Genomic DNA, 25,451 nt, shown 5'->3' with positions numbered 1-25,451 from the left:
TCTTCTTCCCAGGGGCATCTCCCTGTGGATGACACCTTTGAGGGACATCTCCTTGCTGGGGACATTTACTTCCTGGGGATGACATCTTCCCAGGGATGTCTCCTTCCCAAAGACATCTGCTTCCTGGGGACATCGTCCTGGGAACATCTCCTTCCTGGGGACCACATCTTCTTCCCAGGGATGTCTCCCTCCCGGGGACATCTCCTTCCCGGGGACCACATCTCCTTCCCGGGGACATCTTCCCGGGGACATCTCCCTGGGACATCTCCTGCCTGGGGACCACACCTTCTTCCCAGGGATGTCTCCTTCCTGGGGACATCTCTTTCCCGGGTGCCAGCCCTGGGACACACGTCTCTGCCGGAGAGGGATGCTCTCCAGGCATGGTGCAGTTAGCCTTTCTCCCCCCCGCAGTGAAGTGACCCCCCCCACGCATGTGCCCTCCTGGCTCTGCATCCCAGCACGGCACAGGAGCGGGGGGGGGCTCCGTTTCCAGCCTGTCCCCCCCACACCAATATTTTCCGAGCAGGAGCCATCCCACCCACGCGCCCGCCAGCCCCCCGGATCCCATCTGGGCTTCCCGCATCCCTGATGTGACAGCTCCGGGGAGGTGGAAAAGCACGGCATGGGATTGGAAAGCCCCGGGGAGGGGGGCTCAGCTGTGGGGAAACTGAGGCACGGCAGCGATGCGCCGTACGGCCAAACGGATGGAAAAACCAAGAGGAAACCCAAGAGCGTAATGGTTTGTCTGCGGTGTCCTAAGGTGGCTGCTCCCAGCCTGCCGGTGACAGGTTTATTGGCAGGCAGGCCGGGCTGGAAGGATTGTCGGCTATTTACAGTGCTGGGGCCGTGACTTTGCGAGCAGACAGTTAACATAAATTCACATGATGGATCAGTTATCACTTCATTGAACTTGTGGCGGATCCATTGAAGGCTGTGCAGTAACATACTGTTTCCTGGCTCTGCGCAGCGCTGGGATACATTAAATACACTTTATTTATAGCTTACCATTGCTGCACTGTGGGCAGGAGAATGCAGCTTTTGCAACTATCATCTAATTTTATGATGAGCATTAAAGCAAGGCCTATAATTTGCACCTTTTTATTCATTAGACACTGGTGCAGTCATAAGTCAAGAATGCCCAGGGATTTAGATGCAGATCCAGAAGATAAACTATTGACAAGCCAGATGTATTTTTACATTAGTGTGCCTTTACAATAGTTTATGTTGAGAGTGGAATATAAATTGCATTATTAAATACGAACCACTCTTGTAACCGCTGCTCTGCCTGCTTCTGTGCAGGCAGGGCGGGATTCGGAGCCGCAGAGCAAGGAGGCTTTGCCTAATGGCTCCAGGCTGGGTGGGGGATTTTTATTTTGGCTTTATTTTAGCCCTGGATGTGCCGACGCAGCGGGGCAGGGGTCTGTCCCGGGGCTGTCCCCGGGAGGAGGCGGTGGCCCTGCGGGATGTCCCCGTTGGGAGCAAAGCCATCCCAGCCACGTGCCCCCACCGGAGACCTCCGCTCGGCCGCTGCCACCTGGCCAGCAGCGAGTTAAATCCTTTTGTTTCCGAGGCAATACAGTTTATATTATGAGCATGAATAAAAGATGGTTGTGCTAGGGGTAGCTGTCAGGATCTTCGCCGCCTATAAAGGCTTCTACTGTAGCTTGACAGTAAAAGACTGTGTTTGGGGACTGATGTGGTTTCTCAAAGGAGCTAAATAAATAAGGGACGCTTATTTCTACACCAGTAAAGGCTGCTGGAAATTTAAAGCCCTGTTTATCTTGCTGAAATCGCGGTGTTTATTGTTATCTCATGTAGGGGGAATTTGCATGTTCGCTAATAATTAACTGAACCCAGCGCTTCTCCCTCCTGTACGTGCCGCGGCCCTGCCGTTATCTGGGGGGAGGAAACGCTTGCAAATCAAATGCAAATATTGACCATGCCGGGGCCGGGCGCGCTGCGATGGCCGGGTGCTCCCCGGTACCCTGTCCCGCGGCCGCTTCGGGGGGGGCAGGATGGAGGGGCTGGGTGCTTGTGTGCAGCGCGAGAGGGCTGATGGGAGCCGTCCCCATGGACACCCCGTCCCCATGGACACTCCATCCCCAATGCCACCCCATCCTTATTTCCACCCCATGGCCACCCTGTCCCCATTGCCACCCCATCCCTATTGCCACCCCGTCCTTATTTCCACCCCATCCTTATTTCCACCCCGTTGCCACCCCGTCCCCATTGCCACCCCGTCCCCATTGCCACCCCGTCCCTATTTCCACCCTGTCCCCATTGCCACCCCGTCCTTATTTCCACCCCATTGCCACCCCGTCCCCATTGCCACCCCGTCCTTATTTCCATCCCGTTGCCACCCCGTCCCCGTTGCCATCCCCGTTGCCACCCCGTCCCCATTGCCACCCCATCCCCATTGCCACCCCTTTGTGCCCGGCGCTAACAGGATCCCGTCCCGGTTGCCGGTCCCCGCGCCACCAGATGCTGCCGCTCCGTGTCACACCATCATGTCACTAGCGGAGTGTAACGGGGAGAGCAGTCGGTGCCTTTGTTTCTCCTGCTCTCCGCACAGCTGTCACTTCCAGTGATCAGTAGAAAAATCATCACCCCACCGGATCATACATATGGAACGGTGTCTGTGCGGAATATTTATTGGAACATGTGTCGGGGCCGCGCCGGTCACAAGCCCCGGGCTTGGCTCGCACCGCGCCAGCCCGGGAAGGATGCTCCGGTCCCCCGGGCTCTGCCTGCCGGGGAGGTGCGCGTGTCCCCGCGGCGGTGTCCCCATCGTGGCTGGGGAACTCGGGACTAATTGCGCTCGGCAGCATCCTCTGCCTCGTAGGGGACTGGGAAAGCCCTCCCTCTCCCAGCCTGTCCCCAACCTTGTTCCTAAAGGATGTCCCCAAGCTGGGGGAGGTGACTGAGACGTGGGGGTGTGCAGAGCCCCAGCTGGTGTAGCTGCAGCCTCCTTCCTTGGGGAGCAGAAGCCCAGGGGCTGCCCCTTGCTGGGGTCACCTGTGGGGTGGCCTTTGGGGTCTCCAAGGGCAGGAGGCGAAGGCGCTCGGGAGCCTTGGCCCCATCAGTGTCTCGGGGAGCTCTTTCCCGTCTCCGGAGCTGTCAGCTCGGCACCTTTCATGTGTGATGGGTAAACAGTGCGGCGCGCCCGCCGGGGAAGGCTGTTGGATCCCTGCTGGTGCTAAAGCGGCGTCTGGCAGGGACGGGGAACGTGCCGTCGCCTGCGCGAGGCACGGCGGACGTGACGCCCCGCTGGGGCTCCTCGCGGCGTTCCCGACGGAGAGGAGAGACCGAGCTGCCCTGGCGCCAGGAGTGGGGCGAAGCCACGCCGGCCGGGGTCCGCAGTATCCCCCGGGGGCATGGGTGCAGCCCCGGCAAAGCCGCTCCCATCCCCTCCCGTCACCAAAAACCGGTACCCACGTCCCCATCCCATCCACCGGTAGCTGCTGGGGACGCGGAGCCCCCCGTGCCCCGTCACCACGCGTTGTCCCTCGCCGGGGCGGACAGATGCCACGCGGGCAGCGGGGGGTCACCGGGGTCCCCCCAGCACATGGCTGGGGGAAGGTGTTGCCGGTGCCTTTTGGCACCCGCCGCCACACGAGCGCGCTCCTCTGACAGCTTTATCAAGCCTCCAGACTTCCCAATTCCATTGTTCCTGACATCTGTTTCGGTAAGTGATTAATTGCAATTAGTGAACGGTTTGAAAGCCCGTGGAAGAATATTCAGCAGAAAACTCGTCAAGATTAATGAGTGGTGGCAGTTGTCAGAAGGGCTGCTGCCTCGCCGGGATGCGGCGGCGGCGGGGAGGTGCGGGAGGCTGGGCGAGTGGGGTGCCCCCCTCCCCGCGTCCCCCACCCACACCGTGTCCCCCCTCCCGGAGAATAACACAGGCTGATTTTTCATCCGAATGCATGAATTATCCGCTAATGCGCTATTAATAAAGCGCTGTGGAGTTTCACCGAGATTAGGTCCTAAATCATGCAGAATGAATTTTAATCAGTCCAAAAGACACCGGTGCTAGCCACTCCCGGGGACCTGTGGGAAACCAGGCTGGATCCGGCCGGGAATTGCTGCTGGAGAGGCAGCGCCTGCACCTTTGCTCCCGTGCCGTGCCGTGCCGTGCCGTGCCGTGCCGTGCCATGTCCGTGCGGCGGCAGAGCCAGGCTGCCTTTCTGCGGTGTGTGCGGGGCAGGGGGTTTGCAGGGCGTGAGCTTTCCAAATCCCACCGCCCGCGCCGGCGGGACCCCCAGCGCGCCTTGCGGCAGCGCCGACGGGCACCCTGCTCAGCCGGCTGCGCGGGGCGGCTGTGGCTGCGGTGCCTGGGGTGCAGGGAGGGACCAGGGAACCTCTGTGCCGCTGCCCCGTGCCCGAATTCCCAAAGGAGCCCCATCTTGGGGAGTGTCACTCCTGCAGTGAGTTTCCCAGGTCTTTGCAAAGCGCCTTTGCTCTTGGCCCCGGCTCGGTGCAAGGGTCCACCCCGAGGTGCCGGGGACTCGCAGCGGTGCCGAGCCCGGGGGGTGACACACCCGCGGCCCCCGGGGGAGGGAGGGTGCGACATCTGCTCCTGCAAACTGTTTGCCACGCCAAGGTCAGGGCGGCCCAACAGCCCCGGGTCCTGCGAGCAGATGGCTCGGGCACGCTCCCCGGCCGGGCTCCGCGGTACCGCACCCATGAAATTCCCCATTAATAGGCTGTGGCCAGAGGGTGTGGGGGGGAGAAGCATCTTTCACCCCCCTGCCGTGCCGTGCTCAGCCTGGGAGCGTGCACGGGCTGCGCGCCTGTCCCCAAGGGCGGCAGGGACAGGTCCCTCGCCAATCCGGGGGGGCTGCAGAGCAGCCGGGGTTCCTCGCCTGGGTGCAGGGGGTGCACCCACGTGTTGGTGGTGGAGGGAGTCCCCATCCCCGCCTGCCAGCCCGTCCCCCTCCTGTCCCTTTGATTTATTGCTCTTTTGGCAGAGGGGCCGGCGGAGGGCAGGGGTCGGCAGGGGCTGGCAGGGGTCGGCAGGGGTCGGGAGGTCCCGCCGTCGGCCACCCTTTGTTGGTGTCCGGCACAATGACCCGGCGCAGGCTGTTTGCTCGGCGCGGTGGGTAATTACCGTGCCGGAGAGGCTGGGGGGGTCAGGGCCGGCGGAGCCACCGCGACCCGCCGCCGGCGAGGCCCTGCGTGGCAGCGGCTTGTCCTTCCCCTGGCACCATCTGCTCGGAGGCGGCCGCTCCGAGCGGCGGGGCTGCGGCTCCGGCGGCGGCGCTCAGACGGACGGACAGATGGTGGTGGGTTTGAAGAGGTAGAGTGTGTACTTTGTTCTGGAGAGCTTTGATAAAAAAAAAGAAAAAAAAAAAAAATAGAAGGAGAAAAAGAGAGGGAGAGGAGAGGGAGGGGACGTCCTCCTGTGTCCCGCCTGCCACCGTGCCGCACTTTGGGGGGGAGCGGGGGATTGTCACCGCGCCAGGGACGGGGCTGCGGATGCTGGCACCTGCAGCGTGCCGGGGTTGAAACGGTGGGGAGCGGGGATGGGTCCTGGTGGCTGCTCGCCCGGAGTCACCGCCTGCGTCCCCCACCCGCCCTGCCTCGTGCCACCGTCCCCGGGGGACGCGGGGGTCCCTGCGGCGCGGTGCCAGGGATGCCCTTATCCCCGCTGCGTCTCTCCCAGGGTCCGGCCCCGGCGTGCTGCCTGCCTCCTGCCTGCCTGCCTGCCGGCACGGCACGTACCTGCCTGCAAGCGGTGCCAGCTGGGCCAGGGCTGATGCAAGCGGCGTTCCCGGGCAAGCCCGGCCGCTTCCCAACCGGCTGGGGCGGCCGGACGGGGGGGAGGCGCGGGCGTGGGGTCCCTGCAGCGGTGCTGCGGACGCCGGGCGGCGGGCGCAGGCGGGGCGACGCGGCGCTCGGCGGCTCCCCGGGGCGCTCCCGACCCGCCGGACCCGCTCGGGGAGCGGCGGCGTGGGTTGGCGGCTTTGGCTCTGGTGCAAGAGGTGGGGCCGGCCGCCCCCGCCGCCCCGCAGACGCCTTTTCCAGCGGCGCCTGCCCTCCGCGTCCCGGCATCGCCTCCCGCCGCTCAGCGGACCTCTTTCGACGCCCATGCAACGGTGCCTCCCCGGCGCCCGCGGCCAGGGCAGGGTGTGCCGGGCTCGCACCCGAGCACCCGGTTCGGCCCCAGGCTTTACCGGAGCGCGCCGGCGTCCTGCCGGCAGCGGGGGAGTCGCAAAGGGGTTTGCCATGAGCAGTTGGGGCTTGGGGCCGCGGCGCATGGGCCAACAACCCGGCGCGGGGATGCGACCACCCCGTCTTGGGGGCTCGCCAAGGAGGGATTCCCGGGGAAGCCGTGTTTGGGTTCCCCACCGGCAGCGTGGGGACCCCTGCCCGCTGCTCGCCCCTGCCCGCGGCCGTTGCAATCCTGGCTTTGCCGTCTCTTAATTACCGCCCGCGCCAGGCCTGGCCCCGCGTTACACTTCATTACACGATTGCGATCGGGGCCGCTCCTCCCTCCCGTCCGACTCCGGCTGGATAATTAGGTGTGTTTTCTCCCGCGTGCAGACAGACACTTAATCACCTGCTCCGGCGGCTCCCACCCACTGCCCTGCGCCCGCGCCGCTGTGCTGCTGCTGCCCAGAAACCGCGCGGCTGGGGTAATTACAGGCTGCAGATGCCCGGTGCAAACGCCCTGTGCAAATACCCAGCGCAGATGCAGGCTGCAGGCGCCCCGTGCAAATGCCTGGTGCAGATAAATGGTGCAAACACCCCGTGCAAGCACCCCGTACAAATGCCCCGTGCAAACGCCCGGTGAACGCGCATGGTGCAGACGCTCGGTGCAAACACTGTCCGGGCTGGGACTCGGCTTGTGAAGGGGTGTCGTGGTGCTGGCAGGCGGCGCTGCCCGGCTCACCGGTCGGCAGTGCCGGAGCAGGCGTCCCGGCCGTTCCTCGCAGGTGTAAGCACAGACTCTGCGGCGCTCGAGCTTCTGTGCGGCGGGCGCGTGCCAGCACACTGCTGTGCCTTGCGAAGGTAGCAGCCATCTGCACTGTGATAAAAAGCCCTGAGGATGATAAATAGACAAGTAGCACTTTTATTGGATTGCCGTTTCGAAGCAGCCACTTTGGGTTTGGCACGGCGCTAACGACAGACTCGCCGCACGCTGCGCCCAGCCGCCCCGGCCGGGGGGAAAGGGGCTGCCCGGCAGCAAAGCCGGCACCCGGCCGGGCACCTCGGCTGCATCCCGGAGCGCTCCCGGCTGCCTCTTTTCCCCCCTCATTTTTTAGGGGTGACATCTCTGGATCCTTGTGATCCAGAGCAGGCTCGAAGCCGAAGCGATTCGGGGGTGCAGCGGACAGGAGGGCATCGTCGCCGGCAGCGCGCCGGGGGGGGGCAGGAGGGGCTGAGCAGGGCAGGCCAGCTGGCACGGCACGGGGCCGGCGCGCGCCGCGGTGCCCCAGCTGCTGCGCTGGCCTCGCCATCACCTGCGCGAAGCAGCTTGTTTGTCAATAATGGAGCAGAGAAAATTGCAGCCGAAACGCCTCTCGGCTCTGCTTTGTGTTGCTTTAATGCGTCCACCCCGGAGGTGCCGGCTCGGAGGCGGCACAAAGGCTGCCGGGAGGGGAGGAAGGGGCTGGGGGGGGACTTGGCGAGGCTCTGCGGGGGGCTTTGCTCCCCCCTGCCCCGGGCAGACCCCCGGTACCGGGGTGAGGGGGCACAGACGGGCTCTGACCCCCGCGGTTGGCACCGTCGCGCTCCCGCAGCTTGGCCGTGCCCGGTGCTGGGGACGTCCGCCCAGCAGGATGGGTCCCAGAGGGACGTGCATTTTGGGGACAGCTTTGGGTTGGACATTGCCCAAAACGCCTGCGCCGCTGGCGGGGAGCAGGGTTCAGGCTTGGGGGCGAGCGGCGGGGAGCTGCCGGGGCGGTTTCTGGCCGGGGGGAGAGCCGGGGTGAGCATCCCCACCTCACCGCGCCGGGACACCGCTCCGGCCTCGGGGCCATGTTTTCCGGTGAATTCCCGCGTGAGTCACGGCTGCGCTCGCCGTCCCACCCCTGCCTGTCCCGCCGGAGCCCCGGCACGGAGGTGACGCCGGCTTTTGGGGTGGCATGGGAAGGACGGTGACCCCCCTGCTCGCTGGTTTGGGTGGGGAGACATTGGGGTGGGTGGCTCTTGCGGGGGAGCATTGGGGTGGTTGTGAGCATCCCTGTCCCTGTCTGTGTCCCCCTGCGTCGCAGCTTGTGCCCGGCACCGGGCACGGTTCAGGGTGCTACAGGACGGGGCAGGTTAGGGACATGGTTTAAGGGGTGCTGCAGGACAGGACAGGTTGGGGACACAGTTTCAGGGGTGCTGCAGGATGGGGCAGGCTGGGGACACAGTTTCAGGGGTGCTGCGGGATGGGGCAGGTTGGGGACACGGTTTCAGGGGTGGTGCAGGACAGGACGGGTTGGGGACACAGTTTCAGGGGTGCTGCAGGACAGGGCAGGTTGGGGACACGGTTTCAGGGGTGCTGCAGGACAGGACGGGTTGGGGACACAGTTTCAGGGGTGCTGCAGGACAGGGCAGGTTGGGGACATGGTTTAAGGGGTGCTGCGGGACAGGGCAGGTTGGGGACACAGTTTCAGGGGTGCTGCGGGACAGGGCAGGTTGGGGACACAGTTTCAGGGGTGCTGCGGGACAGGGCAGGTTGGGGACACGGTTTCAGGGGTGCTGCGGGACAGGACAGGTTGGGGACAGCGTTTCAGGGGTGCTGTGGGGACGGGGCAGGTCGGGGACACCATTTCAAGGAGCAGTCCCCGTGGCAGGGGGGTGACAAGGGGAGGCTGGGTTGGCGACGTGGGGACTCGGGGTGCCGGGGGGGGCTGTCCCCCCACCCTGCCAGCCCCCCACCTGCGGGGCAGGGGCCGCGCGCAGCTGCCTGCCCGGGCGTGCATCCCAGGAATTCGGCAGCGCGGGGGGGCCGGCTGCCGCCCCTGCCCTCTGACCCGCCGGGATGATACAAGCCCTCTTCTGTTTCTCCTCAGCCCGCCGGCGGGGTCAGGACGACGGCTGGCGCTGGCTCCCTCGCCGCGATAAAGCAGCTCGTCTGTCACGACACAATAGATCCGTCAGGCTGCTGGCACGGCCCGGGGGGCACGGCCGGGGGACGCACACGGGTGGGGTGCTGGGGTGCTCCTGTGTGACCGTGCTGCGGCTCCCCTGGGGTGCACACAAGCGTCACGATTTTTGCAAGGTCTCAGCAGGGGGGTGGCCAGGGCCGTGGGCAGGGACGGGGACAGGACCCAGGTGTCCCGGCTGATACCCTGCGCCCAAGCCAGCCCCTGCTCTGCTGCAGAGAGATACAGCCGCGTGTCGTGGCTCCGCGCCGTGCCCGCTGCCCTCGCTCCTCCTCACCATCCAAAAATACATCGGGAGGCACCGGCACGAGGTGCCCCGCACCCTTCCCAGCCTGGGGACGCTCCGGGGGGGAATCGCTCGCCTCCTTCCTCCCCTTCCCCGCTTTCCTCCTGACTTCAGGGCCTTTTTATCCCGTTGTGCATCACCTTTGCAATAATTTCTGCCCGCCCGTGGGAGCCGGGGTGCCGATGGGTGCGGGCAGGGCGCTGCATCCCCCTGCACCAACCTGGGATGGGTGCAAACCCTCCTCTTGGACCCCCCAAGCCCGTCACGGCGGCTATTGAGAAATAAAAAGCGTCTCCAATTAGAAGCGGCGGTGCTGCAAACTGGCGGCGAGGCACTTGAACTGTCACTGTGCAGCCTTAATTAGCAGCGGCGGGGCAGGGGTCAGCAGCAACTCAGCAGTCTTGACAAGGCTGCTATCAAGTGCAAGGAGGGAGGAGGAGGGAAGGGAGGGAAAAGCAAAGCTCCCCGAACTCAGGACCAGCCCTGGGCGACGGGGAGGGGGAGGACGAGCGCGCCGGAGACACGCAGGCAGAGTTAAAAGGGAATAAAATGGTTGCTATCTCCTGCCGGCGGCTCATCGCCGGTGCCGTGCATCCCGCCGTCGGAGCGTGTGGCCGGTCCCGGGCCCCGCCAGCAGCCTGAGTGCCGGGGTGGGGAGGGGACCGCGGGACCCCCGCCATGCTGGAGATGAAGAGCTGGTCGTCTTTGCTGCAGAGCCTCAGTAAGTGACGGGGGCTGCGAGGCTGGGGGCTGTGGGGAGAACCCCCCCGTGGGGTCCCCACCGGCCGTCCCCTCCCCGGTCCCGCTGTGCAAGGGGAAGCGGGTGGGTGGCATGGCCGGGGTGAGGGTCCCGCACCCCCCCGGCCCCTGCGTGCCGCCCCGTCCCCTCCCCGGCGTCCCCCTCCTCGGGGTCAGCGCCCGGCCGCGGCCGGGCTTAACCTCTGCCCTTTCCCTCCCGACCTCCAGCCCCGTTAAAAAGGGTTTAAATGCAAAGTTATTTGATAGCTAATGCTGGCCCGGGGCCGGGGGCAGCCCGGGGCTTTGGCGCTGGCAATCGCCCCGAGCCGGGACCCTCCGGCGTCACCGCCGGCACGGACGTGGTTTCACCAGGGTGGAGGTCGGGCAAACGCGCCGATTAAAGTCCAGTGGGTGAAAAGAGCTTAAACAAATCCCAAATCCCTCAGCTGCCAGATGAGGCTGTTCGAAATTTGCTCTGGAGCCGCCGTGGGGAGGGGGAGAGGTGCCGAAAGCCCCCGGGAGCCGCGCTGCCGTCCCTGCGGGATGTGGTGGGGCCGCTGAACTGGGAGCACTGGGAAGGCTGGAGCTGCGTGGGTGCTGGGAGGGCTTGGGGCTGGGCGGGGTACTCGGTCGATGTTACGGGGGCCAGGTCAGCATTTGGGGGGCCCTGCGTGCCTTCCTGCCCTACACCCTTTGCTGTTGGGCCAGGAGGGGCCAGCATCAGGGAAGCCCCCGTTTCACCATCATCTCCCCATTTTAGACCACACCTCTCCTCCCAAATGCCAGTTTTGGGGTGCCAAGGGGAGACACACGTGGGTGTCCCCACTGCCGAGCAGGGCCCCCCCCAGGCTGCTTGCTTGGGAGCAAAAAAATCTTGATTTTTCCCTTCCAGGCGTCATGCCGCAGAGGTGCTCGCTCGCCCCCGGGGCCGTGCCGCTGCCGTGCCCCAGAGCAGGTCGCAAGCCCCCGGCTTGCCGTGTCCCCTCGCCTCCCGGGGAGATGCGCCCGACGTGGCTGGCTCGTGGGTATGGGGGTGCCGGGGGGTGCTGGGCTGCAGCATCACCCCCAGGGCCAGCAGGATGGGGACCGAGCTGTCCCCGGGGAGCCAGACCCTGCCGTTCCCGTTGCGATGGCGTTAGGGAAACTGAGGCAGGCGCAACCGGGAGGTGCCGGTGTGGCGGGATCCGCAGCATGGGTGAAGGTCACAGGTGCTGTGGCTGCGTGGAGCCGCACAGGCCCGTTAGCCCCTTAATTGGGCTGCAGGAGGGGCTGGGGACCTGCTGCCCTTCCCGGCCAGCGGCCGTGGGGTGCCCTGCTCTCCCGTGCCAGCCTCTCCCACACGTGTGCATGCTCCAGCGTCGTGCACGCACCGTCGTGCAAGCTCCATCGTTGTGCACGCTGCGTCTTTGTGCACACTCCGTCACCTTGCACGCTCCATCTTTGTGCGTGCTCCATTGCTGTGCACGCTCCGTCATCTTGCACGCTCCATCTCCATGTGTGCTCCATCTTTGCACGTGCTTCGTCGTCGTGCAGACGCCATCGCTGTGCACGCTGTCGTGCAAGCTCCGTCGTGGTGTGCGCTCTGTCTTCGGGTGTGCTGCAACATGCGCGCTCCATCGTCCTGCGCGCTCCATCACTGTGCGCGCTCTGCCTTCATGTGTGCTCCGTCACGCGTGCTCCGTCGTCGTGCACGCTCCGTCGTCGTGCGCGCTCCTTCATCGCACCCACCTGAGACGGACAGGACCACCCCGAATCAGGCAGCCGGTGGCAGGGTGGGCTCTGCGCGGGGACCCATGCCCATCGCCGGGGCACGGGCTCCGTCCCCCCAGCCCCTGCCTCCCCGGCTCCGGCCCATCCCCGGCCAGCAAGGGTTAACGCCGGGGGGGGAGGATGCCTGCGAGCCCTCATGCCAGTTCAGAAATGAATGTTGCCTTTAATATACCATCCTTCAATCCTTATCTCTCCTAATTTATTGGACATAACTGGTTGCGCTGATGGATTCGTGGCTCAGACCTTGGCTTCTAAATTTCAGCATTAATAATCTGCCCCTTCATTCTGCTCTCCAGATGTCTTTCATTTATCTGCTTATTCAGTAGGGGTGCAACCTCGCGTCCTCGGTGCCAGCGCTAATGTGGCCCGGTGACAATAAATTTGGACTTGTAATAACATGGCCAGATGAATGAATTGACCTCTTGGTGACTGTCACTCCCAGCCTCCCCCCTCGTTAGGTGCCGGTGGGAACGAGCGGGCCCCTAATAACGGATGCCGGTGTCAGCCCCCTCCTCCCCACCTCCTTTTTTCTCTCTTTTTCTCCGTTTTTTTTTTTTTTTCGAAGGGAAAATTTGTAGGGAAGCGTAGACAAGGGGATTGCTTAATCTTTAATCAGTTTTGGAGAACAGGGTGAGAGCAGCCATCCCCATCCCTGGGCAGAGCTCCGGTCCTAATAACGAGGAGCCCTAATAACGGCCCCGGAACCGCCCCCAGGGGCTGGGACCCCTCGGCCAGGCGGGAATGCCGCGCCGGCATCCGCACCGTGCCGGGATGAACCGCGCCGGGGCGGGTTGCACACCTGAGAGCGTGCCGAGGAATGTGTTTGCTTAAATAATTGGCGGCGGGAGCGCGCCGGGGGTGTAAATCTAACGTGGGCCTTGGCAGCCTGCAGTGCCGCGCACGCAAGACTAGACTTTAAATAAGGGTGCAATTATTGTTTGAATAATTGACGAACAACGGGCGCGCATCGGCGCTCAGCTTAATGGGCTTTGATCGCTCGCCAGGGCCGCCCGGCGCGCCGGCATCCCGCCGGGGAAGGATGCTCAGGGTCCGGTGAGGGGCGTGGGTGGGTCGGTGGTGGAAATTGGGGTGCTGCTCCCCCCTGCGTGGGTGCTGCGGGGTTGGTGGTGGAAATTGGGGTGCTATTCCCTCCCCGGATGGCCCCGCGGCGCCGTGGAGGGGCGGCGCCGCGGGGCCGTCCGGGGAGGGGGAGGACCCTGCACGTAGCAATTGATTTAAATCATTTTAGAGAGGACCTATGGAAAATAAAAAGCCTTTAATCACATTTGTATCCATTTCCAGCCTCGGTAAATCAATTTGGATTGAGCTGGGTGCCACGGTTACAGCTGATTAGCGCGTGGCGGATGGGGTCAAATTAATGCTAGCTAGGTTCGCTTAATGGGGTCACCATCGCTAGCTTCTCGCCAGCATCCCTCCTCGGGGGCGGCGGTGGAAGGATGAACGTTTCGGTTCTGCCCATACGGTGGAGGGTTTTTCCAGTGAGGATTTGGACTCCGTGCTGTTCCGTGCCTCAGTTTCCCCTTGCATCAGCCGTAACCATTGCAGAGGAACCGGTGAAGCAGCGTGGGGGGACGTTTGGGCTGTCCCACCTTCCTCCTCCCAGTCCCACGGGGCCGTGCCGGTCCTCGCCGTCACCGCCAGCGTGCCGGAGCCGCTCACGTGTCCTCCCCACCGCCCCGCGGAGGAGCCGTAAACAGGTCCCTGCGCCCCGGTGCCGGTTAATTTGTTTTCAATAGGTTCCAATCAATTAAGCGTGGTCTCGGCAAAGGGAAAAGTGCCCCGGTAATTGGTGAAAATAAATCACTCGTTGCAGCCCTGGCAGAACCGCGGGGGTGGCTGGGAGCCTGGGCTGTGTCTGTGTGGCACCGTGGGGATGGGGACACCGGGGATGGACCCCACTTTGCCTGCCCCAGGTGAGGCCGGCGTGCGATCCGCTGGGGATGACGTGCTTGCGAGCTCCCGGCTCGCTTCCTTAGCATCTCCCTCCCTGCCCCGCCGGCTCCTTGCACGCGATGCCTGCCTGCACCCCGGGGCGAGGGCGATGCCTCCCTGGCCACCCCCACGGTGGGGAGCATCCCCCCGCATCCCTTCGCCCGGGCACCGCCGTCTCCCCCAGCCCCGCTCCAACCCGGGCTGTAATTACCGCACGCGGTGCTTTGATTGCTCCATTCCAATTAATTAAACCCGGCGGTGACCCAAATTATGATCCCTTGTCTTGTCGAGCGCCGTATTTTTAACCTTAACTGGCTGGGCTGTGTTTAGATTTCCAATCCGGGCAGAAATGTCACCCGGGGAGAGTGACTGGCGTTGAACCCAGCCTTCCCGTGACGAACCCCGTAATTAGAAACCCTCGTGTCCCCGAGACGGGTCTTTAAAGCTGTCAGAAGCCAAGATCCAGCCATTTGATACAAGACTATCATTAACTGCGCCCAACCTATTAGCTGCAGGTAAATAACAGGCTGTACCGGAGCTGGGGAACAGGCGGGTTGGGGAATTCGTTGCTTCTTAATTAGGAGAAGCGGCGCGAGAGATGCATTCCCCTCTAATTGCATTCGTTAGGAGCCCTGGGTATGTGTCCCCTTGCCCGGCGTGGTGACGGTTCCTGCGCCCCGTCTTCCCACCGCGGTGCCCATCCCACCCGCTGTCCCGGCATCGCCGCGGCGATGCCGGGACAGCGGGTGGGATGGGCACCGCGGTGGGAAGACGGGGACGTTAAGCGATTTACCAGGGATGGATAGGGATTGATGGTCTCCGGTTCAAGCGGAGGATAAATCTGGGCTTGCCGCAGCTTTCCGAGGGCTTGTCTGGGTGACATATTCGGTTGGTTTGAATGTCTGGATGGAAAATCAATCAGCGGGGCTGTTTCTGTCCCCCCTTTCGCGCTACGTTTTAATTTGCCAGGCTGCGGGGTTCGTACATCGAGGATCCATCTATATTTGTGTCAAGCGCCGGCGTCTTTGTCTCCCTGGCGCGGCATCGTCCTTCCCAGCCTGGCACGCTCTGCCCTGGGCACGGTGTTGGGGTGCAGATGGGCACTGGGGGGTGGCGTCTCCATCCCTCCTGGGGCTTTTTGCTGGTGTGAAGCTGCCCTCCTTCCCCAGGGGAAGTGGTAGGGGGCACGGGATGCCCTGTGTGGGGAAACTGAGGCACGGCACGATGCAGTCTGCTCTGGGCTCTGCTTTCCCCGCCGGTTGGATGGGATCCTATCCTGCTCTGCCCCCCGTGGCAGCCGTGCCGAGGGGGGGCTAGGAGAGACCCGGCAGTGCCGCGGGAGCGGTGCCGACCGCCTGGCCCTTGCCGGCCTGCCCCCGCCTGATCCCTCTCCCGCAGACGCTCTCCCTGACACCGGCTGACAAGAGCCATTTCCAAGATGGATTGATTCAATTTAGCACCGATTTTTTGCCGGGGCTGGTGACGTACGGCTCCCCAGCCGGCGCTGGGCGGCACGTGACTCCCCAGCGCCCGCCGTCATTAGAGCAGCTCAGCACCGGCTGCCGCAACCCGCCTCGCCTAATCAGCCCCGCGCGTGCCGCCGGCGCGGGAGGGGGCCGCATCCTGCCCTGGCGCGGCTCCACGAGGCTGCCTGCCGCCAGCATCCCCGGCAGGGTCCGGCCCCGGCGGCGCTGGGGTGGTGGTGGTACCCAGGGATGCTGGCGGTGGTACCCAGGGATGCTGGTGGGGGTACCTGAGGATGCTGGTGGGGGTACCCGAGGATGCTGGCAGTGGTACTCAGGGATGCTGGTGGGGGTACCCAGGGATACTGGTGGGGGTACCCGAAGATGCTGGTAGTGGTACTCAGGGATGCTGGTGGGGGTACCCAGGGATACTGGTGGGGGTACCCAGGGATGCTGGCAGTGGTACCCAGGGATGCTGGTGGGGGTACCCGAGGATGCTGGCAGCAGTAACCAGGGATGCTGGTGGTGGTACCCAGGGATGCTGGCGGTGATACCCAGGGATGCTGGCGGTGATACCCAGGGATCCTGGCAGCGGTACCCAGCGGTGCCGGAGCTGCTGGCGGGGCTGCGCGGGGGGGATTTTGTTTTGTTCCCTCGCTTTCTGGGTTTTTCTCCAGGCTTGATGAGTACGTCTGGTTCTCTCTCGCTGTCTGTCTTCTCCTCTCTCCTTCCTTTCGAGGCAAATGGCTGACTGATTGCTTTTCATCTCCCGCTCTGAGGAGCTGTAAGAGCTACTTTATACAAACATCAATTACAGGCACGTAATAAATTAAGGCTCCCTTACACCGAACCCATTAGAGTCCACTCTCATATCAAAGCGCTCCCATCACACACGGATTGGGGTGGAGTGGGGGGGAGGAGGGAGAGGGAGGAAAATGTCTTATTAGCCGGCAGATTGTTAGCAGAACACTGATTTAATTGTATCCCTGCACCCGAGCGCGGGAGGAGGACGGGGGGTGCAGAGGGGGGGCACCCGGGGCCTGCCAAAAAAGAAATGCCCAGGGATTGTTCCCTTCCCCGAGGTGCTGGGGGTCAGCCTCCCTCCCGGGCTTGTCCCCGTGCCAGCGCCGGCTGCCAGCGCTTCTCCTGGTAACGGCCGAGGGGGCCGGTTTCGGAGATACCCCCCACCCCAGCTGATGGTGCTGAGCAGCAAAGCCCAGGGTTGGGTACCCACCCTCCTCCTGCCCCCAGCCACCTTTGGGGTGCCACCTCCAGACCCTTGGCCGTGCGGCGGGTGATGCCGAGGGGTGCCGGGGGTGGGGGGAGCGCGGCAGCCATCTGCCATCCCCGCATGCCGGAGCCTTGGGACAAGTCCTGCCGTGGCATGGTGGGCATTGGGGCTGGGACCCCCCCCCCAGTGCCTCCCTGGGTTCGGACGGGGCATTGGAGCACGGAGGTGGAAAGAGGGTCTGGGGGGAGATGGGGGGCAGCCCGGGAGGCGAGGAGCAAACTTCCCCGTAGGACAAAGGCGCTTGCATCCGCCAGCAGCTCCCGCTGCCTCTGCCTGCGAATAAATAGCCTCCAGGCTGTCAGTCTGGCACTACCCCCGGGGCTGGAGGCTCTCGGAGAGGAACGGAGCCCGGGAACAGCAGGCATGGCTGGAGCGCTGCCCAACGGGGCTTTGCAGGCGCTGGCACGCCGCGCCGGCGCGCTTCGCCCAGGCAAGGCTGCCTCCCAAACCGGCAGCGCCCGGCCGCGGCCCATGGCCTCGCCACGCGTCCCCCCGGGACGGCGGGCAGGGAGCGAGGGTGGGGGGCTGCGGGGGGGGGGGTCCCTGTGCTGCGAGGGCTGGTGGGTGTGCGTGGCTGTGCATGCACTCCTTGTTGCAGGGGTAGGGCATGGACGTGTGCGCACGCGCGTCCGTCTGCTGAGGTTGTCTGTCCTTCTGCAGAGGTGCGGGTGATGCGTGCCCGCATCCCGCTCTGCAGAGGTGGCGTGTTTGTGTGCGCGCACACGCACGCATCCCCCTCTGCAGAGGGTGTATGTTGTGCACACGCGTGTGTGCGCGCGCACACGTGCATCCCGCTCTGCGGAGACCATGTGTGCACCATGCTCCCCGCTGCAGCAGCTCTGGCCCAGCTGAGCATGCGTGTGCACACATGTGTCCCCCTGCCTCCCCCCGGCTCCCGCACACCCCCGGGTGCGGGGTGGGGGTCCCCTTCACCCCCCTCCCTTTCAGGGCAGGTTTTATCTCCCCTGCACGGCTCCCGCAGCCCGCCGTTCCCTTGCTGCCCTCCCGAGCCTGACATTTACATATTAATATTTTCCAAGGGAGGCAATGCGTTGCGGTGCAAGTGTCTGCATTGTGGTTGCACATAATGTAAAGTGAGATAAAGCGCCCGGCTCCGCTATGAATAACTGCAAATGAAAACCCATGTGGCCATAAAAGCCTTCACATTTGCCCTGTCAGCATGTGGTACATCGGCTAAACAACTGATTTAGCTTTTCTTTTTTTTCAAGGTTTATCGCCACTTACAGAGGACATGCTCTTTGTGTACTGCCTGTCGCTTTCTGCTCAGCTTCCTTGTCACTTCCCCTCGGCGTCCTCCCAGCCGGGCCCCGAAACGATGCTCTGCTCCTCTAAACCGCCCTGACAGCCCCTATTAGCTTCTGGCCGAGTACAGCTTGGCGCTGCTGGGGTTATTTATCTCGCCGGCGCAGAGGGCTCTTATCACCCTCGCTCCTTACGGCCCCGCTCCTTTGCTTCTGCTGATGGCGGGGATTTGGGATGGGGTCCTGGTGGGGTCTGGGGGGGAGAGAGGGGACCCGGTGGCGCTTATCCCTCCTCCCAAAGGGGCCACATCCGGCCTTCAGGTTTTGCTTTTGGCTGCGGTGGCTCCTCATCCCGGTGCTGCCGAGCTCTCACCCCTCCGTGCCGGGGGGATGCGACCGAAACCGCTCGGCATAACCCCGTGTGCCATGGGGAGGGAATTATTCCTGCTCCTACGCGGCGCGGCCGGTGCCCTCCCCGTGGCGGTGGCCCCGGGCGGGGGTGATGTCCCCGCGGGACCGCTGGCTCCCAAAGGCGCCGGCTTGGGTGCCAGACCTGAAATACCGGGTGGGGAGCTCGGTGGGGCGGTGACGCCAGGGAGCGGGACGAGGAGCTCCGCGCTGTGCCGGCGGGAAGGGGGGAGGACGGGGGTCCCCCCTCGGCACCCGCGGAGCTGCCTGGCCCTCGGCCAGGGGTCCTGGCACCCAGCCGGCCCCCGGCACTGCCGGTAACCGGAGCTGCCTCCCCTCGCTGTTATTTCAGCAGGTGGGGGCAGATCGGTTTACGGGGCCAGGCAGATGCCTATCGGTCCCCTCCTGCCGTATCGTCCCCGTGCCACCGCCACGCCACTGCCGCCACGGCCCTGTTACCGGGGCTGGACATCACCGGTGACGGCGATTGCCACCGGTGCCCAGGTCTCCTCGCCTGGACACGCTGCCCTGTGGGGTGCACCCGTCCCCGCTGCCAACTCGTGCTGGCAGAGGGACCGCGGCGGCGCCCGACATGGCGGGCTTTGCTCCCGGCCGCCCCGTGCCGCCGGCGGGCACCGCGCCGGCTTGTCCCCTTGAGTCACACCGGCAGCCGGGGCGGCGTGGCGGGCGCCGGCGAGGTGTTGTCCCGCGGGGCCGGCTGGGGCTGGTGCAAGCTCTGCGTCACCCCACGCCTTGCCCGGGGTGCCAGGGGCTGGGGGGGGGGGGCCCCGTCCCCCCGCCGGGGCTTGCGTCAGAGCGCGGGGGGGTGTTTCACAAGCGCTTTCGTGTCTCAACCTGCCCCTGGCCGGTGCCTGGGGGGGGCCGTGGGGGGCCGTGGGTGGGAAGCGGGGGGCCGGGGGGGTTGTTTACAGCCACGGCGCTTGTTTCCTTCCACCTGCCTCGGGGGAAGCAGTTAGTGATTTGTTAGGCAAACCAGATGAGCCTTCCTGGAGCGGCTTCCTGCCAGGCTCAGCATCGCCCGGCCGCCCCGCCGGCGGGTCCCCCCGCGTCCCCCGGCTCTGCCGTGCCCCCCGCCGCAGCCAGCGCAGCGCCGTGCCGGAGCCTGCGTGGGCGGGATGCGGGGAACCTCGGCGCGGTTTCCCACCGGCAGCTTCCAGGCGTTGCCGGTTGGTGTTGGGCACCCCGGCCGGGTGGGAGCACCGGAGCCATGCTTGAAAAACCGGGGCGGCGCTTGCTTTTCGGGGCCTCTGCCCAAATATCTACGGGGAGGTTGTGCTTGGCGCGGCAGAGCCCGGGACGGCTTGGCAGGACGACGAGGTTGGGAGGGTGCTCTCCTGGGGTGCTTGGCCGATGGGTGGGTGCTTGGGCGACGGGTGGGTGCTGCCAAGCTTGCCCTGCCGTGCTGCTGGGTGCACCATGCACCAAGCGCCATGCCTCATGTTCTCAGCACCATGCATCGTGCACCATGCACCCAGCACCATGCGCCAAGCACCATGCATCATGCACGCATCCAGCACCGTTGCCCGAGGAGCACGGGCACCACCCCTGCAGAAACGGGGCCCACGCATGGACGAGGAAGTGCCAGCCCGCGCCCCCTCGCTAATCGAGTGGCGCCGGGTGATAAATAAGGAAGTTAACACCCAACCCGGGCTGCTAATTAGCTTTTAACCTGTACTAGCAGTTAACTACAAAAGGCAGTCATTTGTTCCGGGGAGCTAGTAGCGTAGAAAGAACGAAACACGGCCAATTTTGTTCAGGATGAATTAAGACTTGCAAATGTAAAATGAGTTCATCTATTTAATTAAGTAGCGGCAATATGGATGTTAAATTAAGTTAATGGCAGGCATGCCAAAACAAGGTTATAAAAATCTTGTCCTGGCGGGGTGGGTTCCGGATCCGGCCCTTGGATGGGGGGGGACGGGCTCTGCCCTGCCCGCGAGTGGCCCCGGGGTGGGCTGGGGACTGCTGGCTGGTGGCCCTGGGGACACCCCTCCGGCCGCCGCAGGGATGGAGGGAGAGGGAGAGGGAGAAGAAAAAAAAAAAAAAAGGCAGGAGGAAAGGAAAAGCGTGTCTCACCCAGCGCCGCAATCTTATCAGGGCTGAACTTTACTCTCCTGCTAAAGATATAGGATACTTTAGGGACATCGGAAAGAAATAATAACCCTCTGATTTGTAGCTCTCGGGCTCTGGCAGCCGAGGGGGAAGGAAGACTGTCTTCTGCCATTACCATTTTTTGTATGAACTATTCCCCAAAGAAATCAAACCCTTGTACAAGCCCTCCCGCGCGGCAGCCCCTGCTCCGGCGCTGACCCGAGCCGTGCGGATTATCACCGCGCATCGCAGCCGGAGACAGGAACATTCATTAAAATTTGAAACACAAATGGAAAATTGCTACTTGAAGCCTCCTTGCCGGAGAGCCAGCCGCTTGATCAGAGACCTCATTAATGTATCTAATGTGTAAGGAACAATTAGACTTTTCAAAGACATCCTTTTCCCAGCCAGGGGAGAAAAAAAAAAAAAAGCAGCAGCTTGAGCCCCCCCATCCCGACCCAAACCCGCCTCGAGGGATCGGGGTGCACAACCCCAGCGGGAGCCTACGAGCCGCCGGCGAGTCTCGGATCCATCCTGGCACCCAAAATGCCCGTTTCTCCTTAAGTTAGATGGGGAGGAAAGTGAGCTGATTAAAAAGCTGATTTCTTTTCCCAGCGACCGCGGGGTTTTGCCATCCTCCCGTAATTAGCCGGTTACGCGGCCGTATGTTTTATTTATGAGCTGAGGGCGGAGGGAAGGGGAAGCGGAGGAACGACCGTGCCCTATATATCTGCAAATAAAACACTTCATTTCCCTCCTGGGGAATGTCACCTCGAGAAACCATCGCTTTCCTGCTCACTGCCCCGTCCAAATCGCAAGCTGTAAATGGCTTTGTGGGCCTGGCTGGCGCTCAGATGGGTTTAAAATATGGATTTATGTCTTTATTCTGCATAGTCAAAGGTCAACAAGAGCAGGAAATCATCGCTGAGCCGCTTATTTACGGCGAGAGGCGGCCGCTCGCTCCTCTTCTTGCTCGTGCATCCCCGCCGGCGGACACTTTTGGGGTGCTGGGTGGTGGGGAGTGCGGTGGAGCCCAGTGCCGGCTGGCGGAGACCGGCCGTGCCTCAGTTTCCCTAGGTTGGGCTGCTTGGGGGTGGGCACCCCGCTGGGGACCGCAGCCTGGATGTCCCCAGCACGGCTGCATCCCTTTCCTTGGGGACACCCGTGGGGAGGTGGAGCATCCCCGAGGAGGTCGGGCATCCCCGGCACACGGCATCCCCGTAGCGAGGGTACCGCGGGCCGAGCGAGCCGGGAGCACCGCGTGCCCATCCGCCATCGCCCTGGCTCGCTTGCGCGGCGTGGGCAGGGTGGCGACGCGCTTGCCCGGCCGGCCCCGCGAGCTGCGCTCTCATGCTTTGCTAATCCCGCCTGGCACCTGCCCCAGCTCCCGGCGGCTTCGTGCGAGCAAGGAACCAATTAATCCTCCCGGCGCTCGGGGAAGTGGGTCAGGCTCGTCAAGCTCTCCCGCTAACGAGGGGCGAGGCGAGGCGCGGCAGAGCCGGCTGCCGGGTGGCCGGGCGGGTGTCTCATGCCGGTGCCCTGCGTCCCGTCTCCCGCGGGGTGGTAAGTGGGTAAACTGAGGCAGGGCGACGCTCGCCGCCGGTGAGTGCATGCAATCGCCCGCAGAGCGGGGACAACCGAGGAGGAGGAGGAGGAGGAGGAGGGTGGCGGATAATTCGGTTGGGCCGATGTCGCAAAGGGTTGGGCTGGTTTCCCAACGGGGTTGCCCAGCCGCCGTGCCTCGGTTTCCCCATCCTAGCAAAGCAACGGGGGCTCCCGGCTTGGGGTGCTGGGTGCTGGCGGGGTTAGGGCTTTCTTGGCAGGGTGGGAAGTGCAGGCAGGGCAGGCAGCGCAGGCAGTGCACCCCTTTGAAGTGTAGCCCAACTTCCAGGAGTGAAGCAATTCTCGTTTGCATAATGAACAAAGGGAGCAGGGGGGAGGCGAAACCCCAAAGCCCGAGCTGGCGGGCAGGCCTGCCCTCCCTGCCTGCCCTCCCTGCCTGCCCTCCCTGCCTGCCTGCCCTCCCCTCCCTGCCTGCCTGCCCGCTCCCCCAGCCGCCTGTAATTACAGGTTTATTGCCTGTACAGCTATTGTGTAATGACATGTTTGCAAATTAATTTTTACGGCTCATGCCATGAGGGGGGAGCAGAGGAGGGGTCCCCCGGTGCTTGCGTGAGCCCAGCAAATTCAACCCCTCTAAAAGCGTGGGGGCTGCGAGCGGGGTGGTGACGGGGGACCCGAGGAATTGGGTGACCTCGCAGACTTTCCAGCCCAGGGTGGCGGGGGTCCTCTTTGTACCCCTGCTATGGGGGGGTCATTGGGTTTGGGGCATCCAGAGCCGTGTCACCCCATAAGTGACATTTCCTAACGCACCGGTGAGGCTTGGGGGGGGTGGTTTGGCTGGGAAGCAGCGATGGAACACCAGCACCCAGCACCCAGCACCCAGCACCCTGCGCTGGGAGCACAGCGGCGCAGGGGAGCTGCCTCAGAGGGAGCGGGACGCGGGCGATGACTCAGGGGACAGGCCAGAAATACTCCCAGCGCCGATCTTGACAGATGTAGGTTAGGAAGGAAGAAAATACATAATAATCATCCCCCGACCTGGAATTAGAAAAGCAATATTTAACGTGGGGGGCAGGGGCAGGAGGGGGGTGCAGTTTTTCACCGGCTCCGTCTTTGCCAAGCGGGCTCCTGGGGTGCTCGGCTGAAAGAGTGCGTGCATGCATGCGTGTGTGCATGCGTGTGTGCACGCGTGTGTGTGTGTGCACATGTGTGTCTGCTAGTGCATGCATGTGTGTACGCTTGCGCGTGTGCATGCATGCGAGTGCATGCATCCATGTGCGTGTGTGCGTGTGCATGCACGCATGCATGCAGGTGTGCATAAGCATGCACATGTGTGCATTTGCAGCCAGAAGACCTTTTGCAAAGGCCCTCCTGCTCGCTTGCACCACGCACCAGGCCCCACTCCCCACCGTGGGGCTGGATGGGCCGGGAGGAGTACCGGGACCCCCGGGGACCCCCCCGGCCCCACGACCGGGAGCGGGCAGGGGCAGGCAGGGGCAGGCAGCGGGGGCCTGGAAATGGTGTGTATCTTTAAGCCGTTTGAAGGGCTGGTCATTATCATACAGGATGTGGCTTCTCTTGCAGGGGCGAGATATCACACGTCGCCTTCGTGAACTTTGGTGTTAAAGCGGTTTGGGAAGAGAGGGCCGGAGCTGGGGGTGGAGGGGGGTGGAGGGGGGGCGGGGGGGGGGGGAAGCGCACACGCACACAGAGACGTGCACGCACCCATAAGCGTGCACCCATGCAAGCGTGCTCGCGTGCAAGCGCTCCCATGCAAACGCGCTCCCATGCAAGCTCTCCCGTGCAAACGCGCTCCCATGCAAGCGCGCCCATGCAAGCGCGCCCATGCAAGCGCGCCCATGCGTGCCTGGAGCGCGCAGGGCTCCCCCCCTCCTTTTCCACCCCGCCTTGGCTGATCGTTTGCTTAAAGCAAATTAAGCCGGGCCCTCGTTACTATGGTGCAGCCAGGATCTCCAGCCTCCCTCGCTCTCCCCGTAATAGCATTTATTAGCCCTATTTGCCTGCAAGCATGTCTTCCCGGATCTGCTAATGCATCAGCGGAGAGGGAATGGGGGAGATCCTATCGGGCGGCTGATTACAGCCCCCGCCGGGCGAGCGGGGCCGGGCAGGGGGGATTTGGGGGTGCAGGGGGGGGCGGCGGGAGCTCGCCCCCAGCCCCCTGCGCAGGGGCTGGGGCAGGCAGCCTTCCTGCGCCCGCCTTTTGTGAAGCAGCAGACAGGCTGGAAAGTTGGGTTATTTATTGTTTTATTTCCTAATTTTCCTCCTTAAGCGGCTGGGGGGCTTGATTTTCTATTTTTATTTTATCCCCCCGCCCTTGGCAGCTGTTTGAAAACAGCATCCTGGAAAAGACCAAAAAGAAAGCAAAATAAAAATTATTCTGTCTGTGGGCGAGGAGGAGGAGCGGGGTTTGAGGGGGAAGGAGGTTTCTCCTGCCCTCCCGTCCCCGGCTGGCGGGGTGCCCCGGGGCTCGCCTCCCCGAAAACGCCGGGGCTGAAGGTTGAAGCCCGGGGGGAAGCGGGGCGGCGTGACGGGGAGGAGGGTGCCGGGGCGAGCAGCTGCCTGCCGCTCTCCTGCCCGCTCCCCTTCATTAGGGGAGACAAATCTGCTGTCAAGTAGCCAGATTTCCAATTTACCGATAATGATTCTTGCATGAAAATTGATCGAGGGGCAAGTCTGCCGCCTCTCGCCCGCCCGCCTTGGCGCAGCCCGGGGGAGCTGGGCTTTCTGCTCGCCTCGGGACGCGCTGGACGGACGGACGGACGCCCGCTCGCAGCCTCGCGTGGGTCACCCACCCCACGCCGCCAGCACCCATCTCCAGGGCGGGGGGGGGATACCCCGCTGCACCATTCAGCTTAGGGGGTGCGTCCCCCCCACGCCGAGGGTCCCACTGCCACTGCCGCCGCCGCCTCCTCCTCCTCGTCCTCCTCCTCACTGGCTTTTTGTGTGTCTGCGATTCGCAGCTCGGGGCTCAAGCGGCAGGAAAACCCCCGGGAAGGCGTCACGCCATGGCAGCCGGGCTCCTGCCCTGGCCCCGCTGGTGACAGCCGCCACCGCCACCCCTCCGCCGGCGCCCTGGGCTCGCTGCTATTTCAATTTTTATTTTTCCTCCTCCCCCCCACGCACTTGATTCCCCCCCGCTCCTCCTCCTCCTCCTCCCCCTCCTCCTCCTCCCCCTCCTCCTCCTCCTCCTCCCCGCTCCACCGTATTTTTTCGCCTCTGGTTTATTTTTCCAACCCCCTCCGTGTGGCTTGGTGCTAATTTTTTGGTGTGTTTTTTTTTTTTTTTCCTTGCTTCCTGACACATCCTCTTCACCTTGGGTCTTTTATTTTTATTTTTATTTTTTTCCTGGCCGCAATGGAACTGTAACATAAATCATGTTTGGGTTGAAACCACCTCTCTATTACTTACCAGGTAAGGCACCGTGCGATGCTGCTGCCGGCCCCCCCCCCCCCCCCCCGGCCCCTCTCCCCCCCCAGGGTCTCCCTG

At 63.7% G+C, this 25,451-nt stretch overlaps 1 protein-coding gene across 3 annotated transcripts in view; it reads left to right on the top strand.

The window, feature by feature from the left end:
* Positions 1-25,451, top strand: part of GSE1 (Gse1 coiled-coil protein) — a 64,649-nt gene that overhangs the window by 8,696 nt on the left and 30,502 nt on the right. The window contains exon 1 of one of the 3 annotated variants that reach the window (XM_075161543.1): positions 25,146-25,376. The exons of the other annotated variants lie outside the window; for them this stretch is intronic. Coding sequence (XP_075017644.1) covers positions 25,340-25,376 — 37 coding nt within the window. The 5' untranslated portion in view covers positions 25,146-25,339. Of the gene's footprint in view, positions 1-25,145; positions 25,377-25,451 lie in introns of those variants that run through there. 3 annotated transcript variants of the gene reach the window in all.

This window comes from Calonectris borealis, chromosome 12 (assembly GCF_964195595.1).
Source record: "Calonectris borealis chromosome 12, bCalBor7.hap1.2, whole genome shotgun sequence".
NCBI classification, from domain to species: domain Eukaryota; kingdom Metazoa; phylum Chordata; class Aves; order Procellariiformes; family Procellariidae; genus Calonectris; species Calonectris borealis.
The sequence above is the reverse complement of the archived record's forward strand: the minus strand, read 5'-3'. Positions and strand labels throughout refer to the sequence as shown.